A 19,621-nucleotide genomic window follows, 5' to 3' on the forward strand; every position below is an offset into this window, starting at 1 on the left:
TTTTGATACCAAAAATAAATAGAAAACATTTTTAAACTATTTCAAATAGTCGAAGGATATTTTGGCCCTTTTATGTTAATTTTAACGTGGTAAACGGCCATAAAGCTACATTTCCTCAGTTTTTTACTTTGAGGTTTCAAGAATACGGATTTGACATGTAATGTAAATTGTAAGGTACATTTTCGTGACTTGTAAAAAGCGACAAGTAGGCTGGTTATGTGGAGACAGCCAGATAAGGATTAAAAAAACACATAATAAAGCTAAAGATGGAGAGAGAAGCTAAAGGAAGATAATCATCACCTAGATTAAAATATTCAAATAAATATGGTGCAATTCAATTGTCAAATTGATATACTTGAACAAGTGTTACTAAGTCAGTACCGTCACCAAAAGTCCAAAACATGATATATCTCATTAATACTGGTACCTTGATCTTTGTTTCTTTGTAGACATAAATTTAAATTAATTAATTAATCAATCGCGAGATAATTCAGCAGAAGATCTAGGGAAAAAATCAATTTCTTTTACTACAATTTATTCAGAAGTAGATAATCATCCGCTTACTTTGGAGAGAGTTTTTTGTCGTGATTATTGGATGCACGTGGAACCCCAGAAAGTAAATTCTCCTTTGTATGTCATTGCTAACTCATATTTATATTCAGGAAAATATGTCACATATTATTAGCTTATGGCTTATTATGCCATATGGTATTGGTGTGTGTGTGTGTGTGTTTGTCTATACATATTTATTACTGTACTGAAAATCTGAAATTGCTGATACCCATTTTCCATTTTCCCTTTTCCCTTTTCTCTGCATTCTCATCTCTGTAAGACACTCTGTCCCTCTCTGTCTTGGTTTCAGTGGTTCTGGTTGCAGAAATATAATATTGTATATTTGTATGGATATATGATTCCGAGATTTCTTTTTTAATCTGTTCTTTTTTGCACTCTGTTTACTTGCTGGGCTTTGTGACCCCAAGTTTATTGATGAAGAAGGGTGAAACAACTGAATTTTTTTCTGATCTGGGTCTTGTTTGTAATGATGTTTGTGAAACTTCTCTCGACTTGCATGTACTTAATTCAAGGTTTTCAAGTACTTCTTCAACTTATTTTCTTTTCCCTTTTGGTTATTTTACATGCACTGCTTGTTTGATTGTTATATTTCAAGAATTCTGAATCCAGTATTACCACTTTTTGATATTACTGACAGTTGTCATTATTTTTAGTTTTCGAAAAATTTAGGATTTTACTAGTAGCGTTTTAGTTTTGAGGATTCATATAGCAAAACCTACTAGTTTGGGTTTGAGGTATGGTTAGTGTTGTTGTTGGAGTGTTGAAAATCAGCGATATTGTTGTAATTACGTAATGTAGAGGTGGGGGAGGGGTTACATGTAAATTTTTACTGAATTGTCATTTTGTTTTAGTGATGAATTCTTTCTCAGAGATTTCAAGAAGAATAAAGAATTGATCAAACAATAAGAAGGCTGTAATTTTCCATGAAATCGTAGAATTAGTAAATCTGTATTTTGACTTCATTAGGAGCATTGAGGGAATTGATATGCATGTATTTATCTGTCCAGTGGATTTATATGCAGCAGAAATGTAGAGAACTTTTGGTACTATAGAATTTTGGTTTTTACAGTTGAATTGTGAATAAATGGAGCAACATAGACTCTGAAGATTCATATAGTCAACACCTAACTTGCTTGGGATCGAGGCGTAATTGTTTGTTTGTTTTTATTCGCCAGACGAATCAGAGAGAATATGTTCCCTGCAGTTCACTTCTTGTATGTTGTAATTTGTGCAGTAGATAAGGATGGCTCTTTCTGGAGCTAAAGAGGATGGAAGAGAGGTGAGGATTTATGAGTATTTAGATGAACTAAGCTCTGATCTGGCAGACTATATTTCAGAACTATCAGAAGCTTCTGTGAAAGAGAGGGGAGTATTTGCCATTGCGTTATCCGGTGGATCTCTCATCAGCTTAATGAGGTATTTAAGTGCATTCTCTATCTGATTACATTTATTCTCTTGTCTTCTCTATAACTATAAGGTAGTAAATTTTGTTTGAAATCCTGGGGGAAGCAGAAAACTATGTGAAGCCCCTTATAGCAAAACAGTTGATTGGGCCAAGTGGTATATATTTTGGGTGGATGAACGTGTGGTGGCAAAGAATCATGTTGATAGTAACTACAAGCTAGCCAAGGATGGATTTTTATCCAAGGTAAATTTCTCAACGTCAACTTAATCTGGATAAAATATGGTGATTTACCCTTTATGGAATTAATGATGTGAGCCTCAACAGTAGTTTATGGATTGTGATTCATGATTGTTGTGTTATCTCGTCTGAGAATTTTCTTTTTCTTTTTGGATGATTGAGTTTACTATAGCCAGATCTCAATCTTTCAATTTTAGAAACCGATAGATCACACCTTCCAGGTGGAGGAATTAGTTATATTAAAATTGTCCACATATGATGCATCTTGAAAATGCAGGAAATCCTCCAAGCCATGGTGTTTTTCTTATCCTTTGCCTTATCCTTTGAAATGGTGTTCTTGAACTGAATGCAGCTAGCCAACTGGGGATGGTTATCAGGCTTAACTCGTTTTATGATATGAGATGCATTAAATTGTGAACATGGGGTCATGGTCATCCTCGGTTGGCATCGAAATCTTTAAAAATTGAGAAACTAGTTGTTTACCACAGATCCTCAGGAACCCAAAGAGGTAAAAGCACTGAAGATCATATTAAGACCATCCACCTGGTTGCCGAACTCCATTTTTCTAATGCTAGTATACCGAAGATAGATGGAAGTGCCACTTGAAGCAGTTCAAATAGTTTATCTTTCTTCCTGTTCCTACTTGGTTAGTCAGTAACAGATAACATTTCTCTGAAGATATCTGGTTAGAGAAATTAGAAAATGATTGTTTCCTGCTTCAAGGCTGATGTAACGATTTTCTGTAACGTTTAGAATCTTCCTTTACTAGAACTGCTAATCTGTTGATTGAGATATAGCTGATTGATTGATTGTAATTGATTGACTGCTTTTAAGCGCAGGAAACATCATAGCCTATTATCTCCAGTGTCTTGGTATACTTTTCAAGCCTGTCCGTCTCTTCTGTCATTTACTAATATCCTGTAGACTTATCGTGCTGTCATTCTTGCAAAGTTGAGAACTTTGAAGTAAGCTGCTAGTTGTGGAGAAGCATTAAACATGAGACTTCCCTAACATAATGCTACAGACACAGAATTACATAATGCTTGACCACTTAAATGGCGAAGACTTTATTTCAATCTCTGCCTCCCTTGCAGCACAAAACACCTAGTGCGTCATGGACAGTTTTCAATCGCCCTTTACACCCCTAATACAACTGAAATTCCTAATGAACTGTTTGGGCATTTATAAGGGCAAGAGAAATTTGGTTTATGGTACTGATATTAGTTGTTTAAGTCTGGCTTTGTGTCTCTCAGTTATGGTGTGCTTCCACCTTTCAGGTCCCTATTGTTCCAAGCCATGTACATTCTATTAACGACACGGTGTCAGCTGAGAAAGCTGCTGAAGACTATGAGTTTGTCATTAGACAGCTTGTGAGGACTCGTGTAATCAGCGTTTCTGACATTAGCGACTGCCCCAAGTTTGACCTCATCCTTCTTGGGATGGGCCCTGACGGCCACATTGCATCTCTATTCCCTGATCACTCTATACTTGACGAGAAAGCAGAATGGGTGACCTTTTTAACCGACTCGCCCAAGCCCCCTCCGGAAAGGATTACTTTCACTTTGCCAGTGATTAACTCTGCCTCCAATGTGGCTGTGGTTGTTACTGGAAGCAGCAAAGCAGAGGCTGCACATTTGGCAATTGATGATGTCGGGCCTGACTGTCCGTTGTCATCGCCTGCAAAGATGGTCCAGCCAACTAAAGGGAAATTAGTGTGGTATCTGGATAAGGCAGCTGCCTCAAAACTAGATGGCACAAAATTTTCAGAGTAGGACCAGGTTTTCCATGCCAGAAACGCATCGCTGTATGTTGCAGAAGGCATGTGGAACTTAGTACATTCTAATCTTTTGTCAGGTTTCCTCAATTCATCTTTCCTTACTGCCAATTTTTTATGCCTTTCCTCGTTACAAAGGTTATTAATTTTGTGTGATGTATCAAGTATCTCCCACCTACAGTCTCCTCTTCTGATGTGGGGTTTCGGAAATGTGGTTGTCTTTTTATTGGGGAAAACATCAGCAATTTTGGTGCCAACACAGATGACTATAACGTACCTCATCAAAGTAAATGCATACCTTTAGTGCTGAAAGCTAATAAAAATATTTCAAACGAAGTAGTGAATGCATTTAATACAAGGCTATGCTCGGGTCAAACTTTGAAATTGGTCTACAAGCAGCTATAATTACAGCAGGTGATGCCAAAAAAGAATCATTTCCAAAACAAGAGTTTCAACTGGTCTACTTTGAATTATTAGAAGATTTTAATTGTATACTAATTTGTATACAAGATTTTAGATTGAAAAAAAGAGATTATTATAAAGCGCAAGTTTTCCAATTATTTTCTAGAAACAAATGATCAACAAGTTAACTCTATGCGCAGGGTCCGGAGAAGGACTGGACCATAAGGGTCTACTGTACGCAGCCTTACCCTGTATTTATGCCAGATGCTATTTCTACGGCTTGAACCCGTGCATGTAATATATGATCTACAAGCACCCCTACGCATTTCCTAGAGACTGCCATAAGAACCAATTAACTTTTTCCAAGTCTCAGTGCTTGAACTGGCATTAATTCACAGTTTGGTAAAAGTTCAGACTCTATTGCTGCCAGCATACCGGAGGAAAATGGAAAATTTACTTTCTTCTCTATCTTCTTTTCCCTGAGAACTAAGTTCCAGCAGCATTAGTTAATGTGAGATGCAGAAACATTATATATAGCAAATACATGAAAGTTGAAACTAAGTCAGAATTCTCCATCAGCATATATGCAGTTAGTGGCATTGTTAGAGTGACTCAATTATACAAAACTCAATCGCCGATCAATTAATGCTTCAATTCCAAATCAGTCAGGTCCAAACATTTATGCTAATTGCGATTGAGGCTGCAATTCTCCATACCGAAATATGGAAGGTAAAGTTAGTAGCATAAGGACAGCTAAAACTGTATCAGACAATAAGATATAAGTCAAGTCAAGTAAGAAAAAGAGCAAATTACTTATCAACGCAGCAGAATTGTTTAATCAAACTGAGTTACTAAAATTCCTAAAATACGCAACACAAGTCTGAAAAAAGACTGCTAAACCATCAGAATGACTAAGAACTAGCATTTTGTTTTAAAACCTCGGCTTCAGCCATTGCCATAGGGTCGTCTTGCTTATTTGTTTCTTCATCCTTTTCCCCATCCCTCTCTTCAGCCATCTTTTTCCTATGTAATTCCTCTGCAGCCTGCATTGCAGCCCTCTGCTCTTCCTGAAGGCGCTTCATTTCTTCTTCTTGCTGTTGTCTCTCGAACCATGTGTCAGCATCCGCCCAAACTGAGTTAAGGGAAATACGAGACTGTCAGCATAGAGATTACAGAACAACACACTACACTCCAAATTCAACTGGCTTATGGAACACTTCTCATTAATCAAACAATGATACAAAGAGCACATTCACACGATTAAACATCATGCATATCGCTGAGAAGCTAAAGCTAACAAAAGAGCAGTTCTAGAGATGAATGCTCTCCAAACAAAATCGTCTAAAAAAAGCAGAGTTTGAGAAAAAAAACGCCAAGCTATCATTCATTTAACTATTAACACCGACCAACAAACATATGGAAGCAGAAATCAAATGCTATGTTTAAACTCAGCAACTGAGATCATTTTTTGATGAGTGAATTGACAAACAACTTCAAAGGTGCACAACAAGAATTTGCTTGCAGCTTATTGTATATGGAGGGAACTAAACGAGCTCAAATAACAGCGTCTGTTAGTTATAAAGCAAATTATTACACCTTTGTTTGCATGTCTTAAACTGTTAGAAAGATCAAAATTTGCCCGAATAGCACAGTACTCAAGAAAGGGCCTTGGATTTAAATTTGAGAGCAGTTACTTTATTGATAAGACCCCAAACATGATGTAAATTTGAGAGCAGTTACTTTATTGAACCATGGGTCCTATTGAAGAATGTTTCTTAGTTTATCCTAAATTACATGGACTGTTAATGAAAAGCTTTGAATTTCAAGCTAGCTGCTTTTTTGAAATGCCAAAAGTTACTTGGTGGATATTTTCCCAAACGAATATCTATGTAGACAAGCATTTTAGAAAGAGTAAAAATTCTCCTCAAAGTAATGTTATTTCATATCCTTTCCTCTTGTAATCTAAAGTCGCGTCATTATATTTTTGCATATAGTTAAATATATTTGCTGAAAAATCAGAATCCACACATATAGGGACATGACTCGACATAAAAGCTGAAAATTGTTAACATCCCAGCAACATGTTGCCTCCGCAATTTCAGAACCCAACCCATATTATCCAACACTAATGTCACCTTTGTTTTGAGAGGAAATACCTATGTTAGGCTAAGTAGTGGTAGACAAGGTTTTTCCTAAGAAAATAGCACAAGCATGTAATTTGGTTTTTGCGGAACTTTTTTCTTTCCTATACAGGAGTGCGGACTAGTAGAATAGGTTCACAAAATGCTAAAACTGAGGATCTTTGGCAGGTACAGTGCTAATCTTTTCATGTACTTGGATTCTTCTACAAATCAGAAGCGGAGACCTATATGCTTAAACCGCATACCATGAAATTGGAAAAGGAAAGAAAAATTGCTTGATTAATCAAGGTGTAGTCTAGCAGTCAATAAAGCTGAAATAGACCATGAGAGACCAGGGTTCAAATTGCAATAGAAGCAAAAAGCGCTAGGTGATTTCTTTCCATTTATCTAAGCCTTGGTAGACAGAGTTCCTAGATAACTATGTCGTTAAAAGTTAGCAAGTACTCATGGATTAGTCGAAGTGTGTGCAAGCTAGTTAGGATACAACAATTAATTAAAAAAAATAATAACAAAATGCTTGATTAATACATATAGCAGGTTTAAGACTTCTCCAAATGGCACTGGTAATAAATAATATAGACCTTGAAGAAAGACAGTTGTTTTCATACAAACGAATTACAATATCAACATAGAAAGCCACCTTTCTCTATGGTATCATAGCAGGGAAATAGGGCAGGAAAAATTTAGTGAACTTCAATCACTAACTAAAAACAGAATAAGAAGAAATATTTAAAAACATGCTGTTTGGTTCTTTAGCTACTTGTTCTTCATTTTGTCATTTCTTCCTAAAAGCTTTATGGGACAAAGTTGAGTCAAGTAGGAAACACAAAAGTTGTCATCCAAATTCACACTATACCTTCTGCTAAAATGATCATTAAGATTAAAATTTACCAGGAACAGTACCCTTTAAGAATGAAGAAAACAATGTTCTCCATATATTGAATTACAAAACCATGTGCATAAGACAGGGAAAGTATAGCTGCAGAGATAAGCAACCTATGTGAATATTGAGCTAAGAGGGAAACAGAGAAGCTCGTCTGGCATTGAGAATGTAGTATGGAATAAAGAGACCCAGTTTTCCATTTTTTTTTAAAAACAAATTGCGCATAAATGCAGATACTTCTCAATCTATAGATGGTTAGAAGGATTACTTTGAAGTCATGGGATGTGCCTTGCTTTTTAACTCGGCTTAATACATCAGAAAAGAACAAAAACATAAAGAAAAGAGAAACAGACTATCCCCTGTTATGAACATAACAAGTTGTTCAACTGTATCAGCAAATCAATCAACTACTCCTCAATTCTACATTAATTGAGGTCAACTATATGAATACTGTGTCCGTTCAACTCTAATCAATAAAACTCCATAACCTCCAAGAAACCTCGTAAAAAATATTTGGAGAACCGCATTTCTTTATATTGGCTATCGCAATTCCAGTTCTATCATAGAAGCAAATAACCATGAGGCTATGAGCAATAGCAGGGTAAACGTAATAAGAACAAGAACAACATGAAGCCCTTTTATTCATAACCTAGAAGTCACGAGGGTCAGTTGAGCATAGTTTGAAACTTGGTGGATAATAGACCCACTCCTCTACCCTCTCCACTTTAATACACGGCTTTTTGTCTGCAGTAGGGTTCGAACGATGACGTGCGCCTAAGGCACACATCACTATCTAGGCTCTTATTGCTAGACCGAAACCCGGGAACAAAAGTATATTTTCTTATATTATCACTAATATAATAAAACAAGTGAAATTAACATCCGATCCCATTTCAATCAAACATCATCCTATAAAATGAAAACATATGTGATACCAAATGAAACTTAGGCCTAATTCAACCTCAAAAGACAGGATTGTCAAAGATCACATTAAAAGAACAATTTTTCCTCATCCCAATATGCAGTACAAGGATAACCAAAAGCTGTAAAAAAAAATTCCTTTTTTACTTTTTCTTGGGGAATAGAAGAGGTGGAACTTACTAGGCTGAGCGGCCCAACCCTGTTCACCACCCTTGATTTTCTCAGGGAGAGCATAGTTTACAGTAAGGACACGACCATAAAGCTCAGCCCCATCCATATTATCCATGGCGGCGGATGCATCCTCTCTCTCAAGGAAGGTTACAAAGCCGAAAGAACGGTGCTTTTGGGTAGCCATATCCAATGGAGTCTTCACATCCTTAATATCTCCAAAGGGTATGAATGCTGCGTGCAGTATTCCCTCGTTTACCTCCTCTGCCAATCCACCTGTCACACACACAGCAGATACCTCAAATTATTCAAGAATCAACAAGAAAACAACAAATAAACAGATGGGGTTGTTGTGATTGAGGGATTACCGACATACAAAGTGTTCTTCTGCACTGCCTGGTTCATTATCGTCGATGTTAATCTCTCTCGAAATAGCTTTGCTTTGTACTGGAGCTGCTTATTTTCAGTATAAAAATTTCAAGAGACCTGAAATGGGCCGGGTCGGACTAGTAATGGATCAGACCCAGCTTTGAAGACCATAACTTAGCGGCTGGCTCTCTCCCTATTCAAAGGGAGAAATTTAAAAGTAGCCAGATTTATAAGTGGTAATTGAAAAATAGTCACAGTTTCAAAAGTAATCGAAATTTAGCCACTTTTTATGTAAAAATAAATCGGAACGAAAACACTATTCAAAATTCGAAAAATATTCCAGCATAATACACTGGAGTTCCAGTATAATATATCAGTCCAGCATAATATGCTGGAAGTTCATACACAAGTGCTCCAATCTCCAATATATTATGTTGGAACTTTCCGCGTGTTGGAGTTCCAGCATAATATGCTGGAAGTTCATACACATGTGCACCAATATCCAGTATATTATGCTGGACCAGTCCGTGTTGTAATAAAATAGTGGCTATTTTTCAATGACTTTGCAAACACTGACTATTTTTGAATTACCAGTCCGAAAACTAGCTAGCCCGTGCTATTTTTACCTATTCAAATGTAAAATAGCAAGCTAGCCAGTTTTCGGACTAGTAATTAAAAAGTAGCCAGTATTTGCAAAGTCGTTGGAAAATAGCCACTGTTATACTGAAACACGGAAAGTTCTAGCATAATATGTTGGATTATGGAACTCCTGTATATAAACTTCCAGCATATTATGTTGAAACTCCAACACATTATGTTGGAACCTCACATGTAAAAAATTCGAACTCCTGCATATTATGCTGGAATTTTTTCGGATTTTTAACGGTTGTTTTTTGTTAAGATTTTATCTTTACATGAAAAAATGACTAAAATTCGAACATATTTGAAACTGTAGCTATTTTTTAATTACTAATTGTAAATTTGGCTATTTCTATTTTTTTTCCCTATTCAATTACACATTGGCATACTATAATATTGGAGTTGTTGAAAAAAGATATGTTATAAAATAAAGATTGTAAAGTAAAGACAAGTATAGAGAGAAACTGATATATTATTCAAACTTCAAACTTCTGTACATAATGAACTGAATTCTCCTCTATTTATAGAAGAAAGGAAGCTGTTGTGTAAGTTGCTTGTAAGCTGCTGTGTAAGCTGCTTGTAAGTTTCTGCTCTAAACTGTTGTGCCAGATATAGATAATCTTCTATCATGGGTAATATTTATCCATAGCGGAGTACCGAAAGGATAAGCTTCTTCAGGAGGCTTATTTCCAATAGAGTACTAAATAGATAAACATATTTATGGCGGAGTCTCATATGGATAAACTTTTTCAAGAAGCTTATTTACAACGGAGTACTAAATGAATATCCATAATATAATATATTCATAACACTCCTCCTTGGATGTTCATTTAAAAGATAACGTGCCTCGTTAAAACCTTACTAGGAAAAACCCCGTGGGAAAAAAATCCTAGTGAAGGAAAAAGAGTACACATATTTAGTAATACGCATTGCTAACTGCCTCATTAAAAACTTTATAAGGAAAACCCTGTGGGAAAAAACCTTAATAAGGAAAAAGAGTACATCGCGTATTTTACTCCCCCTGATGAAAACCTTGTTTCAAATATTTAAGTCTCCGCATTCCAATCTTGTATACCATCTTCTCAAAAGTTGAAGTTGGTAAAGATTTGGTGAATAAATCTGCCGGATTGTCACTTGAACGGATTTGTTGCACATCAATGTCACCATTTTTCTGAAGATCGTATGTGTAGAATAATTTTGGTGAAATGTGCTTCGTTCTATCTCCTTTTATAAATCCTCCCTTCAATTGGGCTATGCATGCAGCATTGTCTTCGTATAAAATTGTGGGTCTTTTCTCACATTCCAAACCACATTTTTCTCGAATAAAATAAATTATTGATCTCAACCATACGCATTCCCTACTTGCTTCATGAATGGCTATTATTTCAGCATGATTTGAAGAAGTAGCAACAATAGATTGTTTTGTGGAGCGCCATGATATGATAGTACCTCCACATGTAAACACGTACCCGGTCTGAGATCTAGTTTTATGGGGATCAGATAAATAACCTGCATCTGCATAACCAACAAGATCTCTACTATCTTTGTTAGCATAAAACAAACCCATATCAAGAGTTCCCTTTAAATATCGCAATATATGCTTAATCCCGTTCCAATGTCTCCGTGTAGGAGAAGAGTTATATCTTGCTAGTAAATTAACAGAAAATGTTATGTCAGGCCTTGTAGCATTAGCAAGATACATAAGTGCACCAATTGCACTAAGATAGGGTGTTTCAGGACCTAGGAGTTCCTCATCCTCTTCTGGAGGTCGGAATGGGTCCTTATTCACTTCAAGTGATCGAACAACCATTGGTGTACTCAATGGGTGTGCTTTGTCCATGTAAAAGCGTTTTAAGACCCTTTCTGTATAGGCAGATTGATGGATAAAGATCCCGTCTGCTAAATGTTCAATTTGCAGACCAAGACAAAGTTTTGTCTTCCCAAGATCTTTCATCTCAAATTCTTTCTTAAGATATTCAATTGCCTTTTGGAGCTCTTCTAAAGTTCCAACAAGATTTATGTCATCAACATAAACAGCAAGTATAACAAATTCTGAAGCCATTTTCTTTATGAAAATACATGGACAAATAACATCATTTATGTAACCTTCTTTCAGCAAATATTCACTGAGGCGATTATACCATATGCGCCCAGATTGCTTTAAACCGTACAAAGATCTTTGTAATCTGATTGAGTACATTTCCCGAGATTTTGAATATGCTTCAGGCATTTTAAATCCTTCAGGGATTTTCATGTAAATTTCATTATCAAGTGACCCGTACAGATAAGCTGTAACCACATCCATTAGATGTATTTCAAGCCTTTCACATAAGGCTAAACTGATGAGATATCGAAATGTTATGGCATCCATAACGGGTGAATATGTTTCTTCATAATCGACTCCAGGTCGTTGTGAGAATCCTTGTGCGACAAGGCGAGCCTTGTATCTTTCAACTTCATTTTGCTCATTCCTTTTTCGCACAAAAACCCATTTATGACCAACTGGTTTTATACCAGCAAGTGTTTGGACTACTGGTCCAAATACCTCTCTTTTAGCAAGTGCGTTCAATTCTGATTGAATTGCCCCTTGCCATTTTGGCCAATCAGATCTTTGTTGACATTCTTCGACAGATCGGGGTTCAAAATCCTCACTATCTTGCATAATGTTAAGTGCAACATTATATGCAAAAATATTATCCACCACTATTTCAGATCGATTTAAATTAATCCCATCACCAGTAGAACTTATTAAAAGTTCTTCGCTCACTTGAGTCTCGGGTTTATTGATTTCTTCAGGAATCTCATAACTAATCAGATCTTGGGTATCTTCAGGAGATCCCTTCATAATATCATTTTGATCATTTGTCGATTTTCTTTTTCTAGAATTTCGATCCTTAGAACCCATAGGCCTACCACGCTTCAGGCGTGCTTTAGGTTCACTAGCTCCCATGCTAATAGATGGTCCTGCTGGGACATCAATTCGAATAGGCACATTCTCTGCAGGGATATGTGACTTAGTTATCCTTTTCAAATCAGTAAATGCGTCTGGCATTTGATTTGCTATATTCTGTAAATGGATGATCTTCTGGACCTCCTGATTACATATAGGGGTACGTGGATCAAAGTGAGATAATGATGAAACTTTCCACACAATTTCTCTTTTGATTTCCTTTTTCTCTCCCCCTAATTGTGGGAAATTTGTTTCATCAAATCGACAATCTGCAAATCGAGCAGTAAATAAATCTCCCGTCAATGGTTCAAGATAGCGAATAATAGAGGGTGATTCAAACCCAATATATATTCCTAACCTTCTTTGGGGGCCCATCTTACTACGCTGGGGTGGTGCTACTGGCACGTATACAGCACATCCAAAAATTCGTAGATGGGTAATGTTTGGTTCATGACCAAAAACTAATTGTGATGGAGAATATTTATTATAATGTGTTGGTCTGAGACGGATAAGTGATGCTGCGTGCAAGATAGCATGGCCCCAAACAGTAGTGGGCAATTTTGTTTTCATAAGTAGTGGTCTTGCTATCAATTGCAGTCGTTTAATAAATGACTCAGCAAGGCCATTTTGAGTATGAACATAAGCTACTGGATGTTCAACTTTTATCCCAACTGATAGACAATAATCATCAAAAGCTTGAGATGAGAATTCTACAGCATTATCAAGGTGAATAGCCTTTATAGGATAATCTAGGAATTGTGCCCTTAGTCGAATTATTTGGGCTAATAACTTTGCAAACGCCAGGTTGCGAGATGATAATAGGCACACGTGAGACCATCTTGAAGATGCATCTATTAGGACCATAAAATATCTAAACAACCCACTTGGTGGGTGAATAGGTCCACATATATCCCCATGTATACGTTCTAAGAAGGTAGGGGACTCAATGCCAACCTTCATTGGTGATGGTCTAGTGATCATTTTGCCTTGATAACAAGCATCACAAGAAAATTCATTATCTGTAAGAATCTTCACGTTCTTTAATGGATGCCCACTCGAATTTTCAGTAATTCGTCTCATCATTATTGATCCAGGATGGCCCAAACGGCCATGCCAAAGCACAAAAGTATTTGAATCAGTAAACTTCTGGTTTACGATAGAGTGCGATTCAACTGTACTAATCTTTGAATAGTATAAGCCAGAAGATAAAGTTGGTAACTTTTCTACAATGCATTTCTGGCCAGAAATATTCTTTGTAATACAAAGATATTCCATGTTCATTTCATCTATTGTCTCAACATGATACCCATTTCGGCAGATATCTATAAAACTCAACAAGTTTCTTCGGGACTTGGAGGAGAATAATGCATTGTCTATAATAAGTTTTGTTCCCTTAGACAGAAATACAATAGCTCTTCCGGAGCCTTCAATCAAACTTATATTACCAGAAATTATAGAAACATTTGCTTTTTCCTTATGCAAATAAGAAAAGTATTTCTGATCTTTGAATATGGCATGAGTTGTCCCACTATCAACTACACAAATATCTTCATGATTGGTCTTTGATCCAAACATAATTTGAGGATTATCCATATTCTTCAAAATGACATAAACAAGATAAATATGATAGTAAATATTATTATCAAAGCATAACTTTTATTTATGTACAACAATTACATAACCATACTATCTACTACAAATAACAAAAATTAAAATATTTACATCTCTACAGATTCACTACCGATCACATGACTTGTTTCTCCTTCTGGGAGTGCAAAGTAATCAGCTACATCCAAATGCATGAAGTCTAAATTATCTTCAGAAATAAAATTTGCTTCAGCATTTTTCTCTGTCTTCTTCAGGGAAGCTTGATATAGCTCAACCAGGTGCTTTGGCGTACGACATGTACGTGACCAGTGCCCTTTTCCTCCACATCTATAGCATGCATTTTCTGGCTTTGCTGCTTGCACCGCTTCATGCTTTTGTTCCTTCCTTTTCCACTGCTGGTGGTGAGGAGGGTTCTTTGGTGCATTATTATTACCATGATTAGAGTTTTCTCCCCGACCACGGCCATGACCACGACTGGGGCCACGTCCTCTTCCACGTTTAGCTTGGTGAAAGTTCATCTCATTCACTTCAGGGAATGGACAAGAACCAGTAGGTCGGCTTTTATGGTTTTTCATTAATAGCCCATTATGTTGCTCGGCTACAAGAAGATGTGAGATAAGTTCAGAATACTTTTTAAATCTCATCTCTCGATATTGCTGCTGCAGGAGCATATTCGAGGCATGAAAAGTGGTGAAAGTTTTCTCCAACATATCATGATCAGTAATATTATCACCACATAGTTTCAATTGTGAAATAATTCTGAACATAGCAGAATTATACTCACTGATAGATTTAAAATCTTGTAACCTTAGATGAGTCCAATCATAACGTGCTTGTGGAAGAACGACCATCTTCAGGTGGTCATATCTATCTTTCAAATTACTCCACAGTATGACTGGATCTTTAACAGTAAGATATTCCATTTTTAGGCCCTCATCAAGGTGATGGCGTAGGAATATCATTGCTTTGGCACGATCTTGGTTTGATGCCTAATTTTTATCTTTGATGGTGTCTGCCAGACCCATCGCATCAAGATGAATTTTGGCATCAAGCACCCAAGACATGTAGCTTTTGCTCGATATATCCAGGGCTATAAACTCAAGTTTAGAAAGATTTGACATTATTTAGAAAAAGAAAGTTCGTACCTCTTATACTTTCAAAGTATTTGCTCGAGATGGCAGAGTCTCGTGCTGATAACGTGTTATAAAATAAAGACTGTAAAGTAAAGACAAGTATAGAGAGAAACTGATATATTATTCAAACTTCAATCTTCTGTACATAATGAACTGAATTCTCCTCTATTTATAGAAGAAAGGAAGCTGCTGTGTAAGCTGCTTGTAAGCTTCTGCTCTAAACTGTTGTGCCAGATATAGATAATATTCTATCATGGGTAATATTTATCCATAGCGGAGTACCGAAAGGATAAGCTTCTTCAGGAGGCTTATTTCCAATAGAGTACTAAATAGATAAACATATTTATGGTGGAGTCTCATATGGATAAACTTCTTCAGGAAGCTTATTTACAACGGAGTACTAAATGAACATCCATAATATAATATATTCATAACAAGTATTATTTTAAATTGAATCTGTTAAAAGTATTAAGAAGGTGAACTTGTGTAAATGAAGTCCGTGAAAGTTAAATATTTGTAAGGAGAAATCAATATTTCTCTTGACACACGCTTCGAATCAAGATATCAATATTTTACTTGAAACTAAAATACTAGAGTTCAGTATTTACAAATACTTATAGCGTAACTAATATTTGTAAATATTAAAATTCAGAGAGGCATTAGGAGTCTCAAAGGGTTACTCTGATAGTCACAAGGGAGACTCGTGGTGGAATGGAGAGGTGTAAGGAAAAATAGAAACCAAGAAAGCAATGTATCTGAAACTAGTGGAAAGTGTAGACGAGGAGGAGAAGAGGGCGAATATGGAGCATTATAAGTTGGCTAAGAAAGAGGCAAAGCTAGAAGTTACGGCGGCCAAGACTGCAGCTTTTAGTCATTTATATGAGGAACTCAAGGGCCGAGATGGGGATAAGAGGTTGTTCAGGTTAGCCAAGGAGCGAGAAAGGAAGGCGCGTGGCTTGGACCAAGTGAAGTGCATCAAGAACGAAGAAGGTAGAGTTTTGTTAGATGAGAGGCTTATCCGTCGGACATGGCAGACCTACTTCCATAGTCTCTTGAACGAGGAGGGGGACATGAGCATTGTAGTGGGTGATTTAGAACTCTCCGAGAGTCGTTGTGACTTTGGGTATTGTAGGCAGATTAGAGTTGATGAAGTTGAGGGGACTATGCGTAAGATGAGTAGGGGCAAAGTGACGGGACCGAATAAAATTCCGGTGGAGTTTTGGAAGAGTGCGGGCAAGACAGGATTGGAGTGGCTCACTGTAGCACCCCGAAAATTTTTGAAGTACTTAAGTGCTATTAAGAAATTTGATGTGCGCTAATTATATTATTTTGTGTGCAGACGAGGACTATTAATATGATGGATATCAATTGGATATGATAATAAGTGTACGAGTCATATTATAAGTGATGTGGGGTCTAAGGAGAAGTCTAAGTGAAGTTGGAAATTATATGATAGACTAAAGTTCCAAATGAGTATGCACAAGACCAAATTTTGGATGAGCATATCTACATTTATATAAGGATTTATGTTATGGGAAACCTATAAAATGAAAGATCTTCGAGTCTAGTTTCTAACGCTTCAAACTGTTTTTCATGTGGACATTCCTACAAGAAGTTAAGACCAAATTACCAAAGGCTGGCAGAAGAGTCTGCGGATGTGAAGCATTCGGGGCCGCGCCCGAAAGAAAGGCTGGCAGTGAAGTACTGCCATAGCGTCCAGGTCTGCATCCGAGCTTCAAAGAGGAGTGAAGTGGGTATGCGAAGCATCCAGGGCCGCATCCGAAACCCAAATATCTAGGCTTATAAATACAAAATCGAGGGAAGAGTGTATTTTGTGTATTGGGGGTTAGGGTTCTTGATGGTGAAGAGACGATTTTGAGCTCAAATCAAGTCCAATCAACTAAGGTAAGTTGTTAATGATGTTTTGGGTTGATTCTTACTCAATATAGATGACTTCTAACATCATTCTTACATCCAAATACTAGATTTCATCGTCAAATCCTCAAGAACACAAAAATCACCAAAGTTGTGGTTTTTCAAGATTGATCTACTAGAGGTAGTTCCAATACTTCAAACTCGTTTATTATGAGTAGTTAGAAGTATTTGAAGCATTTGTAACAAGTTTTAATGGTTGAAATATTGGATTATAAAACTCTAGTTCATGGCAGGAATAGTACTTTTGAGAAAATAAGAGAGAATATGAATGGTAATTTTGGAATTGAAATTTATGAATACAAAGAACCTATGGAATTATTTGTTAGCAAAAGATGGAAGTGATCAACTAAGTAATCACCCGAATTGTATATTTTGCAAGTGTTGATTATGGAATATGATGAATAGTAACTAGGTGGCAATGGACAATTGATGTAGTATCATTAATGACTTCGAATGAGTATTAAAACATAAGAATGAAGTTGAATGGTCTAGCATGTAAAATTATTTAGCGATTTGAGTTGTTGGAGGCTTGTAGACAACTTATGAGTCATATATGGATGTTTATCAATATCTTATGTCATATTCTAATGTAATTAAGATATCTAATTGTAGATATCGACTTATTGGTGATGTTGAGCATTTTAATCAACATTAGAATGATGGAGGAGGATTGAAAGCTTATGAATATTAATAAAGCGAAAGCGAGGTAAGTTGATTAAAACTTACTTTTCTTGAGGGGCTTTCTCTAGAAGCATGTTTCGAGTTAATGCTTAAGCTGTTTGCAAATGTGCTTTCATGCTTGTGGGGACAAACAAGTACAAATGTCTCCATGTATTAAAATATTATGTTGCATATGTAGTGTCATGCTGTTTTATAAAATTTTATTTTAAATCTTGTTGGCAAAATGACACTCAAGGTAAATGTTATAACTTTTTATCAAAACTTACGTATTTACAAGAGTATGCATATTTGAGTGCTAAAGATAAGTTTTTGTGAAAAGTATTTCTTTTAGAAAATGACGAACAAAATGGCACTTGTGGTATCTTTTAAAGATGGATGTTAAATTGCTAAAGGCTTTAGCATGTAAAAGGTTATTTATTTTAAAAAAATTCAAACAATTTAGATTTTCTCTAAATGCTATGATTTGATAAAAATAGATCCTTTGAGGCTACTATGCTATGAATCTATTTTTGAAGTAACAAATATTTTTTGGAGTTACTTGTGTTCACCGAGATTGGCTTCGGATATATAGTGTTCATTGTCATGAAACTACACGTATCAGTGTAGGCGTAGATGACCACTTTGTGGTATCTACGGCAGAGTGCTCTCCCTCGAGAGAGTACTATTTTGTGCTATTATTAGCATGGTTGATTCAATTCGTACGTCACTACGATGAGACGGCCTGAGCAAGTAGGATATATGATACTTGCCGCTAGGTACATAACCTAGTTGACCTTCTTATGTCAGTGATGATATAGTACTCCCAGTGAAAGGTAAGGATGATTTTCTTATGTTTAGGCCTAAGGAGTCGAAAGTGATTTCAATGATTTAAAGCAAATGGAAATGATTTTGTATGATTTTATCCAAAATCTTGGATTGATGTAAATATTTTAAAAGTTTATATTGTGGGTTATATTTTACTTGGTTGTTATTTAAAATAATAAGGGTAGTGAATTGATAAAAAAATTTATCGTTTTATATCAAATATTGGTGCATTATTTTTATAAAGTTTGTCCCAAGAAATTAAGTTAGAGAGAGTCTATGACACTTATTGAATACCGTTATGGTGTGCTCAGCTCTTAGCTCCCCCCCTCTAGGGCCCTGCTTACTTTACATGTTTCAGGATGATATATGATACGTGGCATGCGGTCATGCTATGATGACTCTCTTTCTGAGGTATTATGAAGCACTACTTTTATTTCGTGGTAGCTATCATGTTCTTATTTTATTTTGTTGGAATTACTCCAACCGTTAGTTCTCTTATTTGGTATAGAGGCTCCATAGATAGTTGTGAAAGGTTGTAGTAACGGAGTTGTACACGACACACATGAAAGTATATTTATTTTACTTAGTCTCATTGTTATTATCATGAAAGACGTCATGTGTGATTTTGAATTGGAAAATATTTTATCATTTAACTTGAAAATGCATATGATTTTCAAGGAGCTTCCACATTTAAATTGGTTTTCATGCATATGATTTGGGTGCATCACATGGTTTGGTTCGCTCGGGTCGAGTAGTGTGCCAGGTGTCGGTCACGTGATTTTGGGTTGTGACACTCACTAGGTTATTTAATGTCATTTTAAAATGAAGAGGATGCCCGAAGAGTGGAGGTGGAGCATGATGGTTCCTGTATACAAGAACAAGGGTGATATCCAAAATTGCAATAACTATCGGGGTTTCAAGTTGCTTAGTCATACTATGAAAGTCTGGGAGAGAGTGGTAAAGCTAAGGGTGAGGAGGAGAGTGTCTATTTCCGAGAA

General features: G+C 36.3%; 2 protein-coding genes across 4 annotated transcripts in view; one reads left to right on the forward strand and one right to left on the reverse strand.

Moving 5' to 3' along the window:
• LOC104105952 (probable 6-phosphogluconolactonase 1) overlaps positions 1-4,246 on the forward strand; it is a 160,558-nt gene extending 156,312 nt beyond the window's left edge. Inside the window, exons 1-4 of one of the 3 annotated variants that reach the window (XM_009614389.4) lie at positions 545-630; positions 1,808-1,989; positions 2,086-2,221; positions 3,493-4,246. In XM_009614389.4, coding sequence (XP_009612684.1) covers positions 1,817-1,989; positions 2,086-2,221; positions 3,493-3,987 — 804 coding nt within the window. In that variant the 5' untranslated portion in view covers positions 545-630; positions 1,808-1,816 and the 3' untranslated portion in view covers positions 3,988-4,246. Of the gene's footprint in view, positions 1-544; positions 631-675; positions 828-1,807; positions 1,990-2,085; positions 2,222-3,492 lie in introns of those variants that run through there. The other 2 variants (XM_009614388.4, XM_070187850.1) reach the window with 2 other exon arrangements.
• A 938-nt stretch (positions 4,247-5,184) lies between these two features.
• Positions 5,185-9,029, reverse strand: LOC104105951 (uncharacterized). The gene is made up of 3 exons (XM_009614387.4): positions 8,873-9,029; positions 8,517-8,780; positions 5,185-5,523 (listed from the first exon to the last, which is right to left on the reverse strand). The coding sequence occupies exons 1-3, from the start codon at positions 8,907-8,909 to the stop codon at positions 5,303-5,305; spliced, it is 522 nt and encodes a 173-aa protein (XP_009612682.1). The 5' UTR covers positions 8,910-9,029; the 3' UTR covers positions 5,185-5,302.
• Positions 9,030-19,621: the final 10,592 nt, after the last annotated feature.

This window comes from Nicotiana tomentosiformis, chromosome 11, assembly GCF_000390325.3.
Source record: "Nicotiana tomentosiformis chromosome 11, ASM39032v3, whole genome shotgun sequence".
Taxonomy (NCBI): Eukaryota; Viridiplantae; Streptophyta; class Magnoliopsida; order Solanales; family Solanaceae; genus Nicotiana; species Nicotiana tomentosiformis.